Source organism: Protopterus annectens, chromosome 5.part0 (genome assembly GCF_019279795.1).
Source record: "Protopterus annectens isolate FY-2018-M chromosome 5.part0, PAN1.0, whole genome shotgun sequence".
NCBI classification, from domain to species: domain Eukaryota; kingdom Metazoa; phylum Chordata; order Ceratodontiformes; family Protopteridae; genus Protopterus; species Protopterus annectens.
Genome location: NC_056735.1, coordinates 1,810,320,893 through 1,810,345,041, shown reverse-complemented (window position 1 = coordinate 1,810,345,041; position 24,149 = coordinate 1,810,320,893). Strand labels below are relative to the sequence as shown.

Here is a 24,149-nt window from a genome sequence, read left to right as displayed (position 1 = left end):
AGGAATTGAGCTTGTAGATGGATTTGGTTGTCCAAGGCAATGTTCCACAAGGCCATGGCTAACCTGCAGAGTGGGTAAGAATGGGTTCCCCCCTGCTTATGTACCACATAACTGTGGTGATGTCTGTTTTTATCAGCAGTTCTCCTGGAAAGAGTAGGTGTCGGAAAGCTGTCAGGGCATTCTGTACAGCTATTATCGCTTTATGGTTGATGTGCAGGAGAATTTGACTTGGGCTCCAGTGGCCCTGAACACATTTGCCAGTCACGTGCCCCCCCCCCACCCCCACATAGTCTGATGCGTCTGTGGTCAGGGTCTGGGCAGCGTGGGAAAGAGTAAAAGGCAGTCCCTTGTTGTAGTTGCATGCTTCTGCCCACCAAAGGAACTCTGTCCTTAGACAAGTTATGATAGGAATGACGGTTTCCAAGTCCTGAGAATGTTGGCACCAAAGACTTTTTAAGTACCATTGAATTTTCCTCATATGCAGTCTTGCATATGTAATTAGCAGAATACATGAGACTATGAACCCCAGGGCTTGCAGTATTTTCTTGCAGATAGCTGGGTTTTGGTGGCCATTTGTTTGAAGTAATCTGTCACATAGGCCTGTTTTTCTGAAGTGAGGAATGCCATCTGGGAAGTTGTGTCCAAGCTTGCTCCCAGGAATACAATCTTTTGACTGGGTACCAGTTGTGATTTCTTTTCATTGATGGTGTACCCCAATGAAGAGAGAAGGTTTTTAACAAATGCCAGGTGCTGAAGCAGCAATCCCCGACTGTACGCCTGAATCAAGCAGTCGTCCAAGATTTTTCTCTGCTTGCAGTATGCAGTGGCTGGAGCCAGGCATTTTGTGAATACCCTAGGTGCAGTAGATAAGCCAAAGGGAACTGCAGAGAACTGATAATGCATAGACCCTGCTCTGAAACGTAGATACTTCCTGCATGACTCCCTTATGGGGGTGTGCAGACAGCCTTCTTTTAAGTCTAGGGTGACTAACCAGGCATCCTTGGCTAACATTAGGAGAAGCTGTTGCAGGGTAAGCATCCTGAATTTTGGTACCACCAGGAAGGTGTTGAGAGTGGAAAGATCCAATATTGGGTGCCAAGAGCCCTCTTTCATGGGTACCAGGAAAAGTCTGGAATAGAATACTCGGCCCTCTCTGTTCTACTGGAACAGGCTGAATAGCTCTGACATTAAGTAGGGAAAGTACTTGGTTTTGAGACTCTGCCCACTGGTTTGGAGGAAGGTCTGGAAACCCGCTTGGGGTTGGCAGTGAATGGAAATAAAATTTGTACCCCTGGGATACAATGTTGAGGACCCATCGTTCCTGAGTAATGGACATCCAGTTTTTTGCATGAAGGGCAAGTTTTCCTCCTAGGGACACAAGCAATTGGGCAGGGCTGGGAAGTAGAGTTGAGAAGTCATTCTGAGTTTTTTCGATAAGGAGGTGGCTTACCACTCCCTGCTTTAGGGATGGGGGCACTCCATTGCTTAGATCTCTGCATACCCTGAGACTGTACTCCAGGTGGTCTGTTTCCCATGGGTCTTGTTTGGGAAGGCTTGGAGGGGCCTGGAAAGGACCAGTGTTTTGAAGGGCAATGCCTACTGGATCTAGGTGGTTGCACTTGTAGGAATTCTTTAAGTTTGCATAGATTTAGCCTTTTCTTCCATCTTTTTAAGAACTTCTTCTGCTTTGGTGCCAAACAAACAGTCCTTATTCAAAGGAGCGTCTCGTAATTTAGATTTGACATGATCTGGCAAGGTCTGCTCCTTCAGCCAAGCATGTCTTCTCGGTACAGAGCCAGTAACTGCTGCCCTGCAAGATGCTTCTAGGGCATCAAAGCCACACTGCAAAGTATACTTACTAACTTGGTTTGCAGAGTGCAAAAGCTCCTGCAATTCTTTATTTTCTGCACAATCTAGAAAGGTTATCACTTTTTGCTTAAGTTCCATAATATGATGCTGGTACTTCAGCATGTGAAACTGGCAATTCAATGTCCTGATAGCAAGAGTTGCAGAGGTCTATACCATCTTACCCCATATGTCCAAATTTCTAGAATCCCTGTCCGAAGGGGTAGGATTTTTGGCTGTAGTAGCCTTAATACCTTTAGGTCCCTGGGAAATGATCACTGGATCAACAGTAGGATTCTTGAAAAAAGACTTATGAGAATCAGGTGCTCTCTGTAGTACCTGTCTGGTTTTCTAGGGGCGGGAGGTAAAGTGTCTGGAGTAAGAATGGATTCCATGAAAACATCATCCACAACATCCAGGACAGGGGGTACAGCTAAGGGCCTGTGCTGAGGCAACTCTTAAACATTCTCTGAATCTCTTTTTGGACTGAGGATAGTCTTGGCATTCCCAATGGAAATGCTCCCTTAAGGTATGCAAGGTTTCACCAAAAGAAAAATCCTCTGGAGAGGAGGCAGAAGGAATAGATTCCTATGCATCTGAATCATCATAGGCGGATAAGGGCATGTCTTCATAATCAGAAGGAACAGTCTCATCGGACTCCTGAGCTGTAGAACCTGTATGGGACTGGGTTCTTGTTCGCTTAGCAGGTGAAGGCTGGCTTCCCCTAATCAGCGTAATAAGGTCTTCAGCCATTCTAAGCATTTGTTTTTGAGGCAAAGGTGCCTGAGCATACCCTTTGGTCGTCGGTTTTCTAGAGGCAGTGCGTATCTGGGCCTAAGAAACTCGGTAGTTTGTTAAAAATGAAGTAGTCTGTTTGATTCGAATATCGGTAGGACGAAAAACTCCCTCAGAAGCCGGTGCCTGCACAGCGGCTCCGGACTCATCTAACGTAGAGACATCCACTGGTTCCACAGTCGAAGAAGCATCTCACGGCATACCGGACTCCAAATGGGTCTCAGCAGAAGCCTGCAAATCCACGGAAGCTGGCATCAGGGGCTGCAAAGGTGCCTCAATGAGTACTGGCTGACTGGCGACTAGCTTAACGGAAGCATTGTTGGCAGTTTTGGACATATGCAGTCTGTCTTTATCTTTCCATTTTTTCGGAATATCGATAGTTGGATGGCTTACCAAAGCCATGTCAAAATATGGTGATCGAGAGCGAAAGAATTTAGCAACAAATATAGCCCGACGGCAAATGGCTCGGGCATTAAACAAGGCACAAAACTGACAGCGAGAGACTTCGTGGTCTGGGCCTAAACAGGTGACGCAGTAAGAATGAAAATCTCTGTGAGGTATTTGCTTTCCACAGGCAAGACAACTTTTTCTAACATCGGTTTAGAGCAAGAAAAAAAAGATCCCCAATGGGGTACTTAGCTTTAGAAGTCTTCAGGATTAGGCAACTCGAAAACAAAAAATTCAGGTAGCGGCCCACGGGCCCTTGCGAACTGCTTCTGCTTTTGGCTCCTCCTGGGCAAGAAAGACTGATGTAATGACATCGGCTGCCTGTTTTTATACCCCTGACGACCTGACATCATAGAAGAAGCGACAGCATCCGACGCAGAAATACTAAGTCTCTGGTATTCTAGCCAACTGAGGGCTACCTGCAAGCAGATAACCTAAGTGTGATGACTGCAACAGTGAAACACGAAGAACATCTGCAGAGGCAAACCCTGCCCTAGCCTTAGAGAAAAGAGGTAGGTCGTAATGCTTTGTAAAGGTATGGACAGAAGTCCAGGTGGCAACTTCCAAGATATCTCTGATGGGAACTCCTCTAAGGAATGCCGTGGAAGTGGAGGCTGCCCTAGTGGAATGGGTACGTATAGACTTAGGGGGTGGTTTCCCATGTAATCTGTAGCAGAAATTGATACAGTGTGATATTCATTGGGAAATAGTTTGCTTGGAAATGTGCTTCCCCTCTGCCCCTGGGGCAAAGCTGATAAAATGTTGGTCTGTTTTCCTGAACGGTTTAGTACAGTCCAGGTAGTATCTGAGCTGTCTGTGCATGTCTAGTGAGTGCAGAATTCTTTCCCCCTTGTTTTGAAGGTTAGGAAAGAAAGTGGGTAGATGTATGGCCTGGTTGAGAGTCACATTAGACATCACCTTGGGCATAAAAAAAGGGGTTAATCCTCAGGGGGACCCTGTCTGCATGGAAAATGATGAAGGGCTCAATGGCCATCAGTGCCTGAAGTTCTGAAACCTTTCTGGCTGAAGCAGTCTTCCAAGAGAGGTAATCTCAGTTTTGTAGAGGCAGCAGGTTCGAAGCGTGGTAAGGTTAGTTTTTCCAAAACATAATTCAGGTCCCAGGCTGGTGTGGGTGGCCTTCTGGGAGATCGGATATTAGAAGCCCCTCTGAGGAATTGTTTAATCAAAGGATGTGAGAACAGGGGCTGATCTGTATTGAAATGAGATGAAATGGCTGAAGTGTGGATTTTAATAGAAGAGAAGGAGAGGCCACTATTGATTAACTCCGCTAGGTAGTCCAGGATAAGAGGGATGGAAGGTTGTGAGGAACTGTCTCCTCTGAACTGGATCCAGGAGCAGAATCTTTTCCATTTCCCTGCATAAGATTTTCTGGTGCTGGGCCTTCTGTCCTCTGTGATAATGTCTAGGACCTGTTTGATTAACAGGGGCATCCTGTTTGCCGTTAGAGTATTAGCCATGCTGACAGTTTGAGAGTCTGCAAGTCTGGGTGCCGCACCCCCCCCCCCCACACACACACACACACCTGAGTCAAGAGGTCTGAGATCACGGGAAGCTGTCTGGCAGGTTATAATGTCAGGCTGCTCAGTAAGGGGTACCAATGTTGTATGGGACAATCTGGAGCAATGAGGAAGGCCTTTGGTGTCTCCTCCCTTATCTTGATCAGTACCTTGAGAATAAGAGGCAGAGGAGGGAAAGCGTACACAAAGAGGATGTTCCAGGGTAAGGTCAAGGTATCCATCTTCCACAATAGGTGGTGATGCTCCCTGGTACAGAATTTTTTCAGCTAGTGGTTGAGGTGCGAAGCAAAGAGATCCACCTCCGGAGTTCCCCACTCCTGAGTGACTTGCAAAAAGATTTTTCTGTGGAGCTCCCATTCGTGGGGGTCCAGTAAGTTTCTGCTTAAGTGGTCTGCCAGGGTGTTGTTATATTAGGTGTAATCCCAAGGAGGAGGAGGCTGTCAGCAAGAGGTTCATAGCTAGCCTGCACAGAGGGTAAGATTGGGTCCCTTCCTGTTTGTTGATGTACCACATTACTGTGCGGGTGTCTGTTTTGATAAGGAGACCCCCCTGGCCTGCGATGGGATTTGAAGGCTGTCAGAGCCTTTTGTACTGTCATCATTTTCTTCTGGTTGATGTGTAAAGGACGGTGCTGGGAATTCCGAAGACCATGGGTGCACCTGCCTGTCAAGTGAGCGCCCAAAGCAATGTCTGAGGCGTTGGTGGTGATGGTCTGCCTGGTTGGGTGGAAGATGAAGGGAAGACCCTTGTTCTTGGCACAGGCTCCTGCCCATCAGAGAAACTCAGTCCTTACACAAGGGATTAGAGGGAGAGAGGTCTCTAAAGGCTAAGAGTGCTGACACCAAAGGTTCTTTAGATACCATTGAAGTTTTCTCATGTGAAGCCTGGCCAGAGGAATTAGGAGGATGCAAGATGCCATGTACTCCAAGGCTTGCCGGAACTTCCTTGCAGTGAGGTGACTTCTGGAAGATAGCTGGGTAATGTAGAGAGGCAATAAGCTCTTCTTTTCTGGGGATAGGAAGGCCATTTGGGATGTTGCATCTAGCAGTGCTCCCAAGAAAATGATCTTCCTGGAAGGTGTTTGCCTTGATTTCTTCTCATTGATGACGAAACCCTAAGGAAATTAGGAGGGTTTTGACAAAGAGGAGGTCCTGTCCTGGAGCAGCTTTTCTTTGCACTCTGCCTGAATGAGGCAGTCATCCAGATAAGGGTAATTCTGTATATTTCTCTGTCTGCAAAATGCTATGGCCAGGGCTAAGTATTTGGTGAATACCCTGGGAGCAGAACATAAGCCAAAGGGTAGCGAAAGTGTTGTGAACCTGCACTGAAGGAATAAATATATATATATATATATATATATATATATATATATATATATATATATACACACACACACACACACACACACACACACACACACACACATACATACATATTAGAAATTAACAAAGTTCCATAAACCCAAAGTTTGCTAAAAGTGACAACACTAATGGCTAATACAACCATAAGTATCTAAATGGAAGATTAGCCATATAAACATCTAACATTTATGGGCCCATTAAAATGAATATACAAGATTATGTGTATTACATTAAGGGCAACATTAACGTTTCAAGCTCTTAAGTTTTAATACGCTACTAATGGAGCAAGTTTCATTAAGACCTGGATGGTTATAAGCATTAAGCTTAATTTGCCATTCTAATTCCAGCTCTTCCAAATGCAATGATGTTGGACCCCCTCTTTTAGCTTGGTTTGCCTGGTCGATGACTGAAAATTTAAAGCTATGGTCACTATGTTGTTGAACATGTTTAGCCAAAGCATTAACAAGTTTCATTCTCCTAATGGCATATTGGTGTTCATACATCCTTTCACGGAGTTTACGCTCTGTTTTGCCCACATAGAATGCAGGGCACCTTTGGCACTTTGCCACATATACAACTATTCTTGTATTACAATTAAACCTAGCTTTGAATTTGATGTGGTAACCATTTACCGTTAATGAATACAAATTATCCACAAATTTGCATTAATTACAGTCTTGGCATTTAAACATGCCGGTAATTTTTGGAGGCACCCTTCATTGTCGTTCAAGTAGGTTTTTCAGGTTATTATCCCTCCTGAATGTGACACGTGGGCCACTACCCATCTTAACACAAATATTATAATTAGTGCCAAATAAACCCCAGTTTTTCTTAATAACCTCCAAACACGACCGACTATGCAAGTTGTATGTAGTTACCAGGCTGGGGACACTCTGTACTTCAGTACCATACCTAACTTCTAGAGAGTTGACTAAACTCCCTGGAGTGTTAACTTCAACAGCAGGTGTTTGTTTGGTCTGCAACAAGGGTTGGTATATACCATTTAATCTCTTTGAATGGACTTAGTGTATTAAATCGTCCAACAATGTGACGGGGTAGCCTCTATGCACAAACATTGATTTTAAAAACTGACATTCTTGCATAAAATCACTATCTTTACTCACAATAAGAGCTGCCCGTACCAATTGTCCTTTAATAACGGAATGTTTCTGATGGTATGGATGGCAACTTGTAAAGTGCAAAAAGGAATTAGAGTAAGTTCTTTTCCTATAAATAGTAGCTACAATACTATCTAATTCCCTATTCTTAGAGAGCCATATATCCAAAAAAGCTATTGCTTCTGTATTAAAGGATGCCGTAAATTGCAAAAATTCTGTGGACTCATTAAATGTTTGCAGTATGGTATTGCTGTTCTCAATATCACCCTTAAGAAGGATGAAAATATCATCCAAAAAACGGGTGTAGTATACTATGGGATCACTAAGTCAAGAATTGTTAAAGACATATTCAGCTTCCCAATACGCCATAACAAGATTAGCTATACTGGCCCCACACGGGGAACCCATAGCTACTCCAACTTTTTGCAAGTAAAGGTGATCACCAAGCATAAAAAAGTTGTTGTTAAGAACAATTTCCATCAAGTCAGTTACCAGTGATATCTCACTAGCTGGAGCCCCTTTCCTCTGTAACAGGAGACTAACCCATTCTATACCTAAACTCTTGAGGTATACAGGTATATGAGTCTTTAACATCCACCGTAAAAAAGCTGTAGTTCATACTAAACTCCAAGTTGTTTAAAGTTTGGAGGAAAGACCACGAATCTTTACATATTTGACTTTCCTTAATCACATATTTTTGTAGTATAGAATCCACAACCTTTGCACAAGTGTAAGTGGGTGAGCCCCTGCCATCAACTAGGGGTCTCAAAGGAGGGTCAACATCATTTTTATGTATCTTTGGAATACCAAAGATACAAGGATATCTAGGATAAGATGTAAACAAATAGTTATAGATGTTTTGTTCTATTCTTCCTTCAATGAACATATCTTCTATACTGCTCTTAATGGTGTTATATGCTCCATTAATCTCAGACCCTCAGAATCCCTGCTGCCATTTACTCATTGAACGAGGTTGCAACAAGAAAATCACCCACCATTATTACCAATAAAACGGACGATTTTAAAGTTGATAATTTTTCATCTGCTACTATACCAATCAATATAGCTGAATTTCTTTCCAAGGGTTATACCTATGTTCCAGTTCAAAAATTTGACTTGGTGAAAATCATTATTGATCTTAAGGTTTTCACTAGGAAGCTAAACTTTTTATTAATAATGGGTGCAAATACTAATGAATTTGATGGGGACCAGTTTTATATCTCTAGTACATTTAATCCTCCCTTGCACCCACTATTACAAGTTTTTGAACAGTTATGTGAGCTGGATTTTAGGCAGTTGTTGAAAAATAGACAGCCTATTAGAGGCGATGATGTTAGTCAATTTGAATATCAATGTTTGGAGTATATTAAATCACAGAATATACGCATTTGCAAACCCAATAAGGGTGGGGGGCTCGTGGTGTTTGACAACACCGACTATGAAGATAGAATGTATTCTTTATTGGATAACCCTGCCTATGCATTGAGTTCCAGGTCTGAGATTAATGGAGCATATAACACCATTAAGAGCAGTATAGAAGATATGTTCATTGACGGAAGAATAGAACAAAACATCTATAACTATTTGTTTACATCTTATCCTAGATATCCTTGTATCTTTGGTATTCCAAAGATACATAAAAATGATGCTGACCCTCCTTTGAGACCACTAGTTGATGGCAGGGGCTCACTCACTTACACTTGTGCAAAGGTTGTGGATTCTATACTACAAAAATATGTGATTAAAAAAAGTCAAATATGTAAAGATTCGTGGCCTTTCCTCCAAACTTTAAACAACTTGGAGTTTAGTATGAACTACAACTTTTTTACGGTGGATGTTAAAGACTTATATACCTCTATACCTCATGAGTTAGGTATAGAATGGGTTAGCCTCCTATTACAGAGGAAAGGGGCTCCAGCTACTGAGATATCACTGGTAACTGACTTGATGGAAATTGTTCTTAACAACTGTTTTATGTTTGGTGATAACCTTTACTTGCAAAAAGTTGGAGTAGCTATGGGTTCCCTGTGTGGGGCCAGTATAGCTAATCTTGTTATGGCGTATTGGGAAGCTGAATATGTCTTTAACAATTCTAGACTTAGTGATCAGATAGTATACTACACCCGTTTTTTGGATGATATTTTCATCCTTCTTAAGGGTGATATTGAGAACAGCAATACCATACTGCAAACATTTAATGAGTCCACAGAAGTTTTGCAATTTACGGCATCCTTTAATACAGAAGCAATAGCTTTTTTGGATATATGGCTCTCTAAAAATAGGGAATTAGATAGAATTGTAGCTACTATTTATAGGAAAAGAACCTACTCTAATTCCTTTTTGCACTTTACAAGCTGCCATCCATACCATCAGAAACGTTCCGTTATTAAAGGACAATTGGTACGGGCAGCTCTTATTGTGAGTGAAGATTGTGATTTTATGCAAGAATGTCAGTTTTTAAAATCAATGTTTTTGCATAGAGGCTACCCCATCACATTGTTGGACGATTTAATACATGAAGTCCATTCAAAGAGATTAAATGGTATATACCAACCCTTGTTGCAGACCAAACAAACACCTGCTGTTGAAGTTAACACTCCAGGGAGTTTAGTCAACTCTCTAGAAGTTAGGTATGGTACTGAAGTACAGAGTGTCCCCAGCCTGGTAACTACATACAACTTGCATAGTTGGTCGTGTTTGGAGGTTATTAAGAAAAACTGGGGTTTATTTGGCACTAATTATAATATTTGTGTTAAGATGGGTAGTGGCCCACGTGTCACATTCAGGAGGGGTAATAACCTGAAAAACCTACTTGAACGACAATGAAGGGTGAGTCCAAAAATTACCGGCATGTTTAAATGCCAAGACTGTAATTATTGCAAATTTGTGGATAATTTGTATTCATTAACAGTAAATGGTTACCACATCAAATTCAAAGCTAGGTTTAATTGTAATACAAGAATGGTTGCATATGTGGCAAAGTGCCAAAGGTGCCCTGCGTTCTATGTGGGCAAAACGGAGCGTAAACTCTGTGAAAGGATGTATGAACACCAATATGCCATTAGCAGAATGAAACTTGATAATGCTTTGGCTAAACATGTTCAACAACATAGTGACCATAGCTTTAAATTTTCAGTCATCAACCAGGTGAACCAAGCTAAAAGAGGGGGTCCAACGTCATTGCATTTGGAAGAGCTGGAATTAGAATGGCAAATTAAGCTTAATGCTTATAACCATCCAGGTCTTAATGAAACTTGCTCCATTAGTAGCGTATTAAAACTTAAGAGCTTGAAATGTTAATGTTGCCCTTAATGTAATACACATAATCTTGTATATTCATTTTAATGGGCCCATAAATGTTAGATGTTTATATGGCTAATCTTCCATTTAGATACTTATGGTTGTATTAGCAATTAGTGTTGTCACTTTTAGCAAACTTTGGGTTAAAATGATATATTATTGAATTTTAGGTTCAATATCGTTATGGGGATGTGATTGACAGATGTATTTATTTTTGACTTTGGATATGTAACTGTTTTATGTCTCTATCTTTAAGTGATAGAAAGGCGGGTTGTATTTGAATACTTAATTGATGTGATTATATATTTGATCATTAGGTATTAAGTTTTCCGATGAAGTGTGTTCACTGAGCACATGAAAAGCGCTTCAAATAAATAAGAGTTCGATGGTTTTATATACACGCTGCTTCGTGCTTTTTCTTGTACTGTGACCGTTTTCATTTTTACTTCTAGTTTGTTTTTTCCCTGTTTTGGTTCTTGATAAGAACAGTCTACAGAGTGGTTTGAATCATAATCCTGTTCTTTATCAGGAGAAGATAATGCCACAGTAGATTTTCCAGGTGTAGCCTGTGGTTATGGAGACCCAAAGTGGAAACGGAGGGGTTCAGAGCCATAAAGGCATTTAATAAGCCCTGGAAGAACTCTATCCACTAATATTCCTTAGCTGCTGAGGGAGAGGCCACATGTCTAGTCTTTTTTTTCTTTTTTGGCATGACGTTCACCTGAATGAGACGAAAAGGTTCAGAACACTGCCTTACCTCGACTAATGAATCTAGGATCTCTTCCCTAACTAATAGCTGAGGGACACCATGACAGCCCTCAGAAATGAGATGCAATTCATCGGATATATCTGCAGTCTGAAAAGACCTAAGAAGACATACCGACTTCCCACTGGGTCTTGGAAGCAGGCAACCGAGAAGTAACCTGATGTACTGCGGATGCGGATTCTGTAATCTCAGTGGTTATGCTGGAGTTTGAATGACTGCATATCTGTTCTGGGCCTCAAGTTTCTTAGGTTCATAGGTTCATACTAGGCTATCTGCCCTAGGGCATTTATAAGCCTAGCCAGAATGTGTTTGGCTTTCGCCACCCATTTTAAATGAATTTTGCTATGCCCTTTTTCGAGGTTAGTATACTGTGCCCTCTGTCTAACAATGACACAGAAGTGATACCCGGGTTAAACCTACGATCTCCCATCCACTCATCAAGATTCCTCTTGAAGAGAGGAAATGAGGGACTCTGCCTAACCTGGACTGGGGTTTTATTCCAGAGTGAAGGGAGCCTCTGGGTTATGAATCTGTCCCTCCAGCATGTCCTATTTATTTCAGTGCTGAAGTTCAAGTCTCTCGAGCGCGTAGCTCGATGGGATTTGGATTTTCTGAGGTGCAGCATGTCCATTAATTCCGGGTTGGACATGGCTTTATACGTCAGGCACAGATCGCCCCTGAACAGGCAGTATGCCACTGAGTAGAGCTGGAGTTTCTTTAACCGGGCAGCATATGGCATCTGTTTGAGCCCTTTGATCCTCTTGGTGAGGTACTTTTGGGGTCTTTCTAGTTGCTGCAGGTGTCTGGTAAGGTACATCCCAAAAGGGGCATTGTACTCAATTATGGGCCTGATGAGGGATGAGTAAAGAGGTACGATGACCTCCCCTGATCTAGATGTGAATCCCTTCATGATTAGGTGGGCTATATAAAATGTTTTTCTAACTACTTTGACCACGTGGTTGTCAAATGAGAGACTGCTATCAACTTGGGTCCCCAGGTCCCTAATTACTTCTTCTGTACGTAATAGATTACCACCTATGTGGTAATTTGTGAGCACTTTGTTTTTGCCAAAGGGGATGACTATACACTTTTTGGCATTTAGCTTGAGGCCATGGCTCTTGCACCAGTTGTCTGTTTCTATGAGGCCCTTTTGGAGGATGCTTGTGTCAGCTGGAGAGTCGATTATGGCACTCAGTTTGCAGTCATCTGTGAACTTGGTCGGCCACAGTCCTTCCGTGTTTGCCTGTACCTCCGAGAAATATATACCGAACAAGAGAGGTCCCAGGACTGAGCCTTGTGGGACGCCACTTGTAACTGGTTTGGAGTCTGACATGGCTCCAGCAATTCTAACCATGTGGGTTCTGTCCTTGAGCCAGTTTGCAACCCATCTAGTGACACAGGGGTTTATATTTAAGCTGGTGAGCTTATCTATAATGCCCGAGTGGGGTATTGTATCGAAGGCTTTTGCGAGGTCCAGGTAGGCTGTGTGGACCACCTTCCCCTCGTCAACGGCCTTGGTGACTGTTTCAAAGAAATCAACCAGGTTTAAGAGGCAGGATCTGCCCTTAACAAAGCCAAACTGGGTAGGATCCAGTGTCTGTAGGTCCCCAATATCTTTATTTATGAGGTCCATGATGATCCTTTCCATAGCTTTGCAGACCAAGCTAGTCAGGCTTATGGGGCGATAGTTTCCAGGATCCGTTCAAGCACCACCTTTGTGGAAGAGGGACCACTGTTGCTGTACGCCACTCTTTGGGTACATATCCCGTAGTAAGGCTAAGATTGAACAGTAGTTTTATGTTTGGGTTTAGCTCATCTTGGAGTTCATGTAGGACGCAGCCCGGGACACCGTCTGGTCCCATTGATGCTGTGTTTTTTGTTTTGGAGAGGGCGGCCCTTACCTGAGCAACTGAGATGTCAGGGGGGGCAGCACTCTGCTGGGATAGATATTTGCCCTTTTGGTGGGGATGGGGTGGAGAAGTTTGCACTGAACTTGTCAGCTAGGATGTTGGCAATGTCTGTGGGTTCGGTGTACTTTTTGTCATTTTGGACTAATTCTGAGCATATCTGGGAATTCCCACCCAGGTTCCTAACATAACTAAAGAAAGCCTTGTGATTATCCCTAGTGTCCTGTGCAATTTTTCTCTCGAAGCTGGCCTTAGACGATTTTATGAGTGCCCGTAGTTTTTTGCTAATACTGATCAGAGATGTCTTCCCTTTTTGGGATTTTGCTCTATCATTTAGTAGCTTCCTCCTTCTATTGTATAGTTTGTTTATGGCTGGGGTCCACCAGACAGGATGTCTGCCTTTGGAGGATTGGGTCTTGGTTTTATTTGGGATTGCATGATCCATGCATTCCTGAAGGTGTTCATAGAATGCATTTATAAAGGATTCTGCAGTCTGGGCCGTATTTTCCACAGGCCCGGGGGCTTTGAAGGATTCCACTTCGGTTTTGAGGAGTGTGAAATTTGCTTTAGAGAAGTTTTTCACTGTGGTTTTCTAGCCAGGAGGTGGGGTTGGGATGTGAATATCCAGCGAGATTAGTTTATGGTCTGATCTTAGCATTGAGGGATACACTTCTGGTCCGGAGCACAGAGTCCCCATGTTGGTGATGATCAGGTCCAGTATGTTATCCCCTCTTGTGGGAGTGGTAACAAGTTCTTCCATAGCATTTGAGTTTATAAATTCTAGGAACCTTTGGGCTAGGGTGTTGGAGCTATAGTAATGCTCCCAGTCTATGTTTAGGTAGTTGAAGTCGCCCAATATAATGGTGTTTGGAGAGACCTTCATATTTTCCAGTGTTCTCAGGAAGGCCGAGTGGGGTTCCTGGGTTTGGGAGGGTGGTCTATAGCAGGCTATAAACTGGAAGGCAGTTTTACCCACTGTAAGTTGCACATGGATAGTCTCTGATGCTTTGTGCTGTGCCACCAACCTGGAGGTGTGGGTATCTTTGACGAATATTGATACTCCCCCTCCTTTTGTGGTTCGGTCCCAGCTTTGGGGCCGAAAAGCATGGTATGAGGTATAACCTGGTAGTGCTGGGGTGCTCTCGGGAGCCTTGAACCAGGTTTCTGTTACTGCACAGATATCGATGTTCTCCGTGCTAAGGAGAGTTTTGAGTGCGTGCATCTTGAGGTTTAGACTTCTGGCGTTGAGTAGCATTACTTAGAAGTTATGTACTCACCATAACGTTCCATCTGAGTAGGTGACTTCATTCGGATGCAACCTGTGGGTATCGGATCCGAGCCGGCAATTCAAAAGCTTAGGCTCCGAGCTCCTAGCTCCTCCCTCTTACCCATAACCCCTTGCCACGCCCTGACTGACCTCAGATTGAGTTTGCCTCAAATACTGACCACAGTATACTAAAACAGCATAATTACTCGCTCTATAAAGGTCAGGGGGATGGAGGGGGGGATGGTTGCATCCGAATGAAGTCACCTACTCAGATGGAACGTTATGGTGAGTACATAACTTCTAAATCTGAAGTAGGAAGACTTCATTCGTCTGCAACCTGTGGGACAGAGTCCCTAGCTACCTGAATCTTGGGCGGCCATCATGGAAGGATGTTCCGGAGCACCGCTGAGCCAAAGGATGCTCTTCCTCTAGAAACAACATCCACCTTGTAATGAGAAATAAAAGTATGAGGCGAGGCCCAAGTAGCTGCCGCGCAGATATCATCCAACGAAACACGGGACTTAAAGGCGGCTGACGAGAAACTGCCCTAGTAGAATGAGCCGTAACCCTCTTAGGAGCAGGTCTGCCTGAAGTGTCATATGCCTGCAATATGCAATTAGCAATCCATTTAGACAGAGTGACTTTAGACACTGCTTTACCCAGAGCAAATTTAGCAAAGGAAACGAACAGCTGATCTGATTTCCTGTGGCCAGCTGTCCTGTTAATATAAAACGTAATTGTCTATGAACATCCAATGAATGCAATTTGTATTCCCTTTGTTTGAATATTTGGGAAAAAACAGGCAAATTGATTGACTGGTTAATATTGGATTCAGAAGAGACCTTCGGAAGAAAAGATGGATTGGTCCTGAGGCACACCCTATCAGGGAAGAAAGAAAGGTAAGGCGGTTTGACACAAAGAGCCTGAAGCTCAGACACCCTTCTGGCTGAAGTGATAGCTACCAGAAAGACAGTCTTCCAGGAAAGGAATTTTAAATCAGCAGAAGCTGCAGGCTCGAAGGAGGAGCAGTAAGGGCCTGCAGGACTAAAGACAAATCCCAAGGCGGTACAACCTCCTTGACTGGAGGCCTTAATAAAAAAACTCCCTTGAGAAAAGATTTGCATAATTTCGCTGTCATAAGGGGAGCTGTGTCCTGTCCAATGTGATAATGCGATATAGCCGCCAATTGTACTTTAATCGTGGATGAACTGGCCCCTTGATGAAAGAGGTCTGTTAGAAAGTCTAGCACCGCAGAGATAGGTGCTGAAAAAGGATCCACCATTCTCTGCCCTGCCCATATAGAGAACCTCTTCCATTTACTCCGATAAACCTGTCTGGTAGAAGGTTTATGCAGCCACCAAAATTGCTTTGACCGGTGAAGAGATACCGAGTCCTAATTAAGGTTGGAATTGGAGCAGCCAAGCTGTCAACTTCAGGGTCCGCAGGTTGGGAACTGGCATTCCCAGAGGGTGAGAGATGAGATCCCAAATTGGATCCAGAATCCATGGTGGATTGATTTTGTGAGACCATACGAAGGGGAACCAAGGTTGTCGAGGCCAGAATGGGGCAATGAGAATCATTCTGCTCCCCAAACTGTTGGCTTTCTGCAGAAACCTCTGCATCAGAGGAAGTGGAGGGTAGGCATAAAGGAGACCGGGAGGCCAAGCATGCACCAGAGCATCCCTCGGGAACTCCCCTGGTGGGGGAAGTAGAGCGAAGAAATTGTCGCATTTAGCGTTTGAGGGAGAAGCAAAAAGATCGCAACAGGGTTGCCCCCAAACGGCAAAAATCTTCTTCGCTACTTGAAGGTTTGGGGACCACTCGTGTGGAGAAAGGATGGTGCGACTGAGCTTGTCCGCAAGGATGTTAGACTTTCCCGGAATGTGCGTTGCTATCAGAAAGCGTTTGGTGGAAATTGCCCATTCCCAAACTCTCATGGCCTCTCGACAAAGGGGATAAGACCTGGTTCCTCCCTGCTTGTTGATATACCAGACTACGGACATGTTGTCTGTCTGAATCGCAATAGTCCCTGTAGGAAGAACGTGGTGAAGTGCTTGCAACGCTAGGAGCACCGCCCTCATTTCCAGGACATTTATATGCAATGATGTCTCTGTGGGATTCCACGTGCCTTGGACAATCTTTCCCGCAGAATGCCCCCCCCACCCGAGGCAAGAAGCGTCCGTGGTCACTGTGGCTCGGGAAATGCAGCAAAGGGTCTTCCTGCCAGGGGCTCCGGAGAAAGAAGCCACCACAGAAGGGAGTCCCTGCACGCTCTGCTGACCGCAATCGGAGCGTTTAGAGACGAACAAAGAGGAGACCACTGAACTTGAAGGGTCCATTGAAGAACCCGCATGCGTGCGAGCATGAAGTAGAAGCGGATAGCTGCCGCCATAGAACCTAGGGCCCTCAGGACCGAAGCTGCAGTTGGTGACGGTTGAAGGATTGCTGTCACATGACACCTCAGGCTGACGATACGGTCTGGGGTGAGGAAGGCTCGCATTGATCTGGTGTCTAGTCTTCCTCCTATGAAATCTATAATTTGAGTTGGATTCAGGAAAGATTTCTCCCAGTTGATCGTTATGCCCAGCCTTGGTGCTAGTTGAAGGAAGTAATCCCTGGCTGAGCACAGAAGATGCCTTGATGATGCCGTCAGGAGCCAGTCGTCCAGGTACGGAAAGACCTGTAATCCCTGGAGCCTCAGGTGGGCCGCTACCACCGCTAACACCTTGGTAAACACCCTGGGGCTGAGGTGAGACCAAAGGGGAGGACCCTGAACTGATAGTGACTGGCTCCCAGCCGGAAGCGAAGAAACCTCCTGGATCGTCTGTCCATCCGAATGTGGTAGTACGCATCCTTGAGGTCTATGGAACACATCCAGTCGTTCTCCCTCAATAGGGGGAGTATAGATTGCAGGGTGACCATCCGGAACTTTTGCTTGGTTACTGACAGGTTCAACAGGGAAAGGTCTAAAATTGGTCTTAAGTCCCCCGTCTTCTTTGGCACCAAAAAGAACCTGGAGTAAAACCCTAATCCGGCTTGATCTGGGGGGACGCGGTGGATGGCTCCTTTTGCTAGCAGCTGCTCGATTGAGAGCTGCCGCCTCCCTTTGATCGGGTGGAACATCTGGGAGGCTGCGAGATTTGGGAATCTTGATTAGGGGTATTGAATATCCTCTGGATATGAGTCGAAGCACCCAACTGTCTGTTGTTATGGACTCCCAAGAAGTCAGGTGCATCGAAACCCCCGACTGCCTCCAGAGACGGACAGCCGGGCAACCCTTCAGGGCTGCTGCGTGGGTCTCTCAGAGAAAGGTTCTCTGGACCCAAAATTGCCAGGAGCCCCCTGCCTCTGGCACGACGACCTCCCGTCCTCCTCTGCCACGGAAGGACTGGTTCTCCTGAGCAGCCTGGGACTGCTGCGACTTCGGAACCACATCTTCTTCTGTCCCTTTTGGTTCTTAGAGAAGGACCTCTGGGGAGCTGAGAAGCGGACTCGACGGCAGACAGCGTCTTCCGTCCTTTTCGCTCTGGACAAGTGTCTCGCGAACAGTCTTGCCAAATAAGGCAGAACCATCGAAGGGCATTCGAAGGTCGCCTTAAAGGGCTCAGCAAAATCACAATGGCGGAGCCAGGCCTGTCGCCTCATGACAAGGCCTGCTCCGCTGGCTCTAGCGGCTCCCTCAGTAGCATGAGACAGCAGCCGCATAGATGTATTGGATACAGATCTGAGAGTGGCCATTCGGGTGGAATAAACCTGCTTATCCTCACTCGAGATGGACTCGGGGAGATGCAGCGTACTCTTTAATCAGATCTCGCTGCATCCTAATGACATGCGCCATGTAGTTCAGCTCACAAGGAGAAGGTCGCTGAACTAAACACTCGCTTCCCAATTCGATCCATCGAACGGGACTCCTTGCCCAGAGGATGGACGGAGGGACTCTCCTGGGCCAATTCCCTCTTCGTGGCTGCAGCCATCATCTTGGCATCTACTGGTGGTCCCTTACTCCAGTGGGTGCGGTCTGATGGAGGAGAAAGAATGCGATCCGGCGCTTTTGGGATAGGCTCAATGGTGTCCGGATCCTTCCACGCCCTGATAGATATAAGATCTACCAGGGGTCAGCAGGAGGGACACCCAAGAGGTAGAAGGGCCCGCCTCGAATGCCTCCAAGAACACAGACTCGTCCGAAGCAGCCTTGGGGGCACACCACCCCCCCCTCATCCCTAACATCTCCATGAGGTCTCCAAATGACACCTCCTCAGGGGTGACCTAGGGAGCCTTCTCCTTCATCCAAGTCCGTGTCTTCAGTGACGGACTCAGGGGAGTCCATGTGCCTCCTCTTGCACTTGCGCTTCGAGGTACATCATCGGGGGGGCTGTCCGAGGAGTACTCTTCAGCAGATGGATGTTCCAAGGGAACCACTTGGGACATCGAGGCGGGCTGTCCCTGGGACCGGCTGGTGGGGGCCTGGCCCAACTGCAATGGAGTGCGGGATGGAGCCGTGGCAGGGACCGGGGTCCGGATGTCCTCGACAGTGCCCTTTCCATAACGTTGAAAGCCGAGGGAGCCAGCTTCTCTAAGCCCGAGCCGACCCCACTCGGATCCGACGTGCGGATCGAGTCGGAGCCAAACCGCCGGATCCGAGAGACCAGTGTGCTCCGACCTGGACGGAGCGAAGACACACCAGCTCCCTCGGATCCGAGGCTCGCCTCGGCTCGAGGTCGGGTCCGGTACCAAGCACTCAAGGATGGGACGGATCCGAGGTGCGCCGACCAATCGGATCCGACCCACCCCGGATCCAAATCTGCACGGCGCCGAAAGCTCCGAACCCGTGGTATGGGTCGGAGAAGGAGCTACGGGGCGAAAAGGGGTCAAGCCCCTCCCGGTTGGGGGCTAGGAGCACTCCCATTTGCATTTGGGCCTGGATGAATTTCCTCATCATCCGGTCCATATCAGCTTCGCTCATCGAAAAGTCGATCTGGAGGAGGCCACCGGCGGACCTAGAGAACCGCTCGGTGACCTCCTGGAAGGGCTAGCCTCCTCCTCCTCGGGTCCAGGAGAGAACCGAGGGAGTGGAGCCGAGGAGGAGGAAAGCTAGAAGGCACAGGGGAAGCCGCTTAGATGGAGGAGCCGAGCTGGAAGCTTGGCTCTCCTCTTGTGGTGCTTCTCCTGTGCCTCTCCTTCTGTCTCTCCCTACTAGAATCCTTCCTCCGGCATTTTAAGGGAGGTTGAGTCCCAGCCGGAGGGAGAACTGACAGCAACAAGTTGCTGACTGGAGGGGGCTGGGGCCGAAGCAGTATCTGGGGGTAAAAGACCCGCCAGCACTAACTTCGACCTCCGTTCCCTTAAAGCCCGGGGGTTGAACCCTGCACAAATGGTACAACCAGAAGACAGGTGTTCAACCCCCAAGCATGATCGACGAGTGTGGCCATCCGCTGGGGACAGCTTATGGCCACACTCGGTACATTTCGAAAAGACAGCCTTAGGGGCTTCAGACATGACACCTAAGGCCTAAACACACACAGACACACACAAAACTACGAAAAACCACTTATCTCAAAAACCACGCCAGGAGCTCAAGAATTCCGTTGCTTCTTGAAAAGCGGCAAACGAAATCTGAGGTCAGTCAGGGCGTGGCAAGGGGTTATGGGTAAGAGGGAGGAGCTAGGAGCTCGGAGCCTAAGCTTTTGAATTGCCGGCTCGGATCCGAGGTCGGATCCGATACCCACAGGTTGCAGACGAATGAAGTCTTCCTACTTCAGATTCATAGTTTCTTATCCCTTGTGATACCTATGGAGGTGGGTTTGTCTTTTGAGCCTTGCCTAAAAAAGGCACTATGGGGGTAGCAAGAGCCTTTGCCAACATCCGAAAGCCCAAGGGTGACAGGTGCAAGCCGTCCCTAGCGAAGCATCGTGGCTTGTTGAGCATGTCATCCCAGGCTGACAGGCATTGGATCCCCTTTGAATGACACCAATACTTAAGCCAATTGTTGAAATTGATCATCTTGTCTTCATATTGTGGCATCATTCTTTGTCAGGGTAAGATGCTACTCACGGTCAGGGTCATACTGGCCTGGGCCACATGCTCAGAGAGCTCCTCTATGTCTCTTTTCGTGTAGTCCAGGGAGGTACGTCTCAGGTCATTCACACCAGCATGGACAATGACAAAGTCATATTTTTACTTGCCTTGGAGTGACCTGAGTGCTTGTGTTATGTGGCGGATCCTAGCGCCAGACAGGCAGCTCACCATGACCTTCTCCTTGTTCAGCCTGGTGAGTGGGACGTCAGTGTGCCTGACGATAGAGTCACCTATTACAAGTGTATCAGGTGTGTTGTTTAGCCTTAAGGGCTGTGACTGTTCGGCACACTGGCTTTGTGAGCTATGTGTTGCACATGTTTTGTTTTGGGGTAGCGGTTGCTTGGGTGTCTGCTTTGGAGGTCTCTGCGGCTTAGGCAGATTTTTATTTAGAGCTTCCGAGTATGTTTTTGTGTGTTTATGTGTTTGGTTTGCTGTCGTGGTAGGTCTATGTGAGACTGGAATTGTAGTGAGTGTGGTTTCCTCCTCCTGACTGGTTACGCCAGTACTGAGTTGAGAGAGCTTAGCCTCCAGTTTGGCTATATGGATGCATCTCTCACATGTGTTGGAATTTGTTGGGAGAAGGAGAGGGTTGTCTGTGTACGAGGCAGTTGTAACATTGCCTCAAGATTCCCAGATTCACCAGCTGGACCGGAGAGGAGATTGACAACTAACCTTTGGACATGCTAGAATAGTATTGGGAATTCCTTTATAATTGAAAAAAAAAGGGCCAATGGGGAACAAGGTACTCAAGGGGAGTTTGTGAGGGTGTAGTGCTTTTAATTTTTTAGTGCTGACTTATATAATTGCTTTAGTGAGCAAGTGCCAGGTAACTTAAATGCAAAAACTACAAACAGTAACTTTCTTTTAAGTGAAACAAGGAAATAAGTACAGTAAGCAATGCAGATATCACTAGGGATCCACAGACGCGCTGAAAAGCCACGTATCTTCTTTGACAGATAAGGGATGTCTGGAGATGCATATACAACCATCTTGGAATGGGCCAGGAATTTAAGATAATGAGTTTCAAGAAAGGTGTTGACAGCAAAAAGCCTTGACCTAAAGGTTTTGTGAATGAATGATTGACAAATGAAGCAGAATCTGTGGTTGTGTTCTGGTCCTAGATAAAAAAGGCACTTAGTGTGCAAGTCCTTGTACGGATTCTACTTACCACACTCGCACTTACCCCTCTTAGCTAACATTTAACAAATTTAAATAAAAACAGAGTAAGCAAAAAAGGTAAAGAAAGGCTTCCCATTGGGGTACACATCTGAGAAAATGATCGAGTGAAACAACAGTACCAATGACAAACAGTGAGCACACCAATGGATGCTCAGGATGCATGAGAGGCAGTCTAGGGTACACACTCGCACATCTGTCTATACAAACCTATGCTTACAAGCGGAGGTCATGTGTCAGATGTACAACCTCAGGAAGGTAAAGCTTTGATACCCAGTCAGACATCAGCAATGACAACCTACATGTCAGGAAAACTGCAACAGTGATTTCAGTCAGGATATCCCATTTTATCTAACAGCTTCTACTGGTTAGTGTAACACAGACAGAAGTGAATGTCTGGGCATGAATTCTAAAACAGTATGTATGTATGTATGCATTTATTAGCATTTGTTTACTGTGGTTGTGTGTGTGTTTGGGCATATGTTGCCCCTTTTCAGATGAGGCCTCGGGAGAAGAGCTTCAAAAGTACAATACATGCACAAAAAGTACAGAAAACAGAGAAAAAATTACAATAACTAAACAATTTATCAAAATGCAGAAAAAAAATTACAACAATTTTAAGCAATTTAGCAGAATGAATGCAAACAGAACACACAGTAAACCATAAACAGAGTTTTACATAAGACAACAGTACACATCAATAGATAAAACACAGAAACAAACCCTCAACACTACTGTACCTTAGAAGTCTCCTCTTTGTATGTGTCTGTTGATGCAGCATTTGCTTTTTTCTCCATCCCAACAGCAAAAGGCAGCCCTGTGGAAAATTTCAAATAATAAAATATTTGCATACAATAATCAGCAGAAAAGACTTGATGTTTTCTGTATTAAGGATTTCTGTGCTAATCCATACAGGAAATATATTGGTGTGTAAGTAAACTTACGATAAACAGTAGATGTTCAAATGATCACTGTTCCAGTAGCTTAGCTATATGGGTTATATCCTTTATGGGCTATAACTGCCAGGCAGCTTCCAAAGTGTCAGGGCACCTTTCACATGCCCACACTGTCATGAAGCTGACTATAAGACAAGTTTGGGCACCAAGCCCTTCTGAGCTCAAGTGCCAACATAGACAGGAAGGCTGAACATTGAAAAGGCAATGTTAGAAAAAACAAAAATAAACGACACCCTGGCATAAACAACACAAAATATAAATAAAATAAGGCAGATGGAGGGTCAGAGAAGTACTGCAATAATGATCATTCAAACATCTACTATTATGGTAAATGTGCTTGGGCAACTGTACTATGTTCATCATACTGATCACTGCTGCAGTATCCTTAGCGATATGGACAGACTACCCTGGGTTACTACATCTGGGAGGTGGAAGGAGAAGAGTCCAGGAACCCCAGGAAAATGGTCCATGCAAAGCTTGATCTAAACCTAAAGAAAGAATCAAGTTTCTATTGCTTGTTAAAAGTACGTACAGTGGGCCAACTTGCAGCTTCCAGAATACCTAGAATCAAACCCTTACCAAAAAACCATAGATGAAGCCAAGGCCACTGTAGAGTTGGCTTTGGCCCTGCCTGGAACAGTTCTGTTGTGGTACGTGTAACAAAAGGTAATAGTCTACCATGACACAGTTTGTCTCTTCTTAACTTCACAAGAAACAAATTGATCCGAAGATCAGAAAAACGTAACTCTCTCAAGACAGTACCTAAGTTGCCTGAGGACATCCAAGGTATACACATCTTTTCTCCCTCATTTATGGGTTCAGGAAAGAAAACAGGGAGATGGATAGTTTGGCTTAAAGTAAACTCGGATACCACTTTAGGGATGAACCCTGTCCCTGTGGAAAATGAGGTAGGCTTGACTCATCACAGAGCGTGCAACTCAAGATAATTGTCTTGCAGAGATCAGAGCAATTAGTAAAAACATATTCAGTGTTAAGAACCTCAAGTCAGACAGGTTAGCTGGTTCAATTGAAGCAAGTGTTAGCTTCTCTAATGCAAAATTAAGATCCAATGAAGGGGCCTCTATGTTTCCTGGAGGCCTCTTATGCAAACCCCTTTCAAAAATATTTTGACATGAGACTGCATTGAAAAAGGAGGGCACATGGGCAGATATACTAAAATAGCTGATAAATGAACCCCGATAGAGAAGTAAGAAAGGCCATAGGATGGTAACTCAAACATTGTAAAACCAGAAAACTAGCCCTAAATGGGTGCCTGTTATGTAGTTGGCACCAACTAGAAAAACTTTTTCCATTTGATAATATACGATTTTCAAATAAGTTTTCTTACCTCCATTAGTATCTGCTACACATCCTCAGTAAAGAGGTGCCCAAAAGGACTATTATTTTATAATTATTGCTGCTTTATGAATTTTTTTGTCTCACAATGTATAATCCTTAACTAATTACCTCTGTATTAACTAATACACTTACTATGCAATTACTGTAAAATTCTAATCTTTTGTAATAATTTGTATAATGTGGAGCTTTTCTCCCCGGGCCTCCGCTGAAAAAGGGCTATTCAGCTCAGTTGGACCATC

At 45.0% G+C, this 24,149-nt stretch overlaps 1 protein-coding gene across 3 annotated transcripts in view; it reads right to left on the bottom strand.

Annotated features, from left to right (window-relative positions):
- The window catches only part of SENP7 (SUMO specific peptidase 7), a 2,310,641-nt gene that overhangs the window by 1,988,969 nt on the left and 297,523 nt on the right, over positions 1-24,149 (bottom strand). For all 3 annotated transcript variants that reach the window (XM_044071599.1, XM_044071598.1, XM_044071600.1), the window contains exon 4: positions 22,336-22,412. In XM_044071599.1, coding sequence (XP_043927534.1) covers positions 22,336-22,392 — 57 coding nt within the window. In that variant the 5' untranslated portion in view covers positions 22,393-22,412. The remainder of the gene's footprint in view (positions 1-22,335; positions 22,413-24,149) is intronic.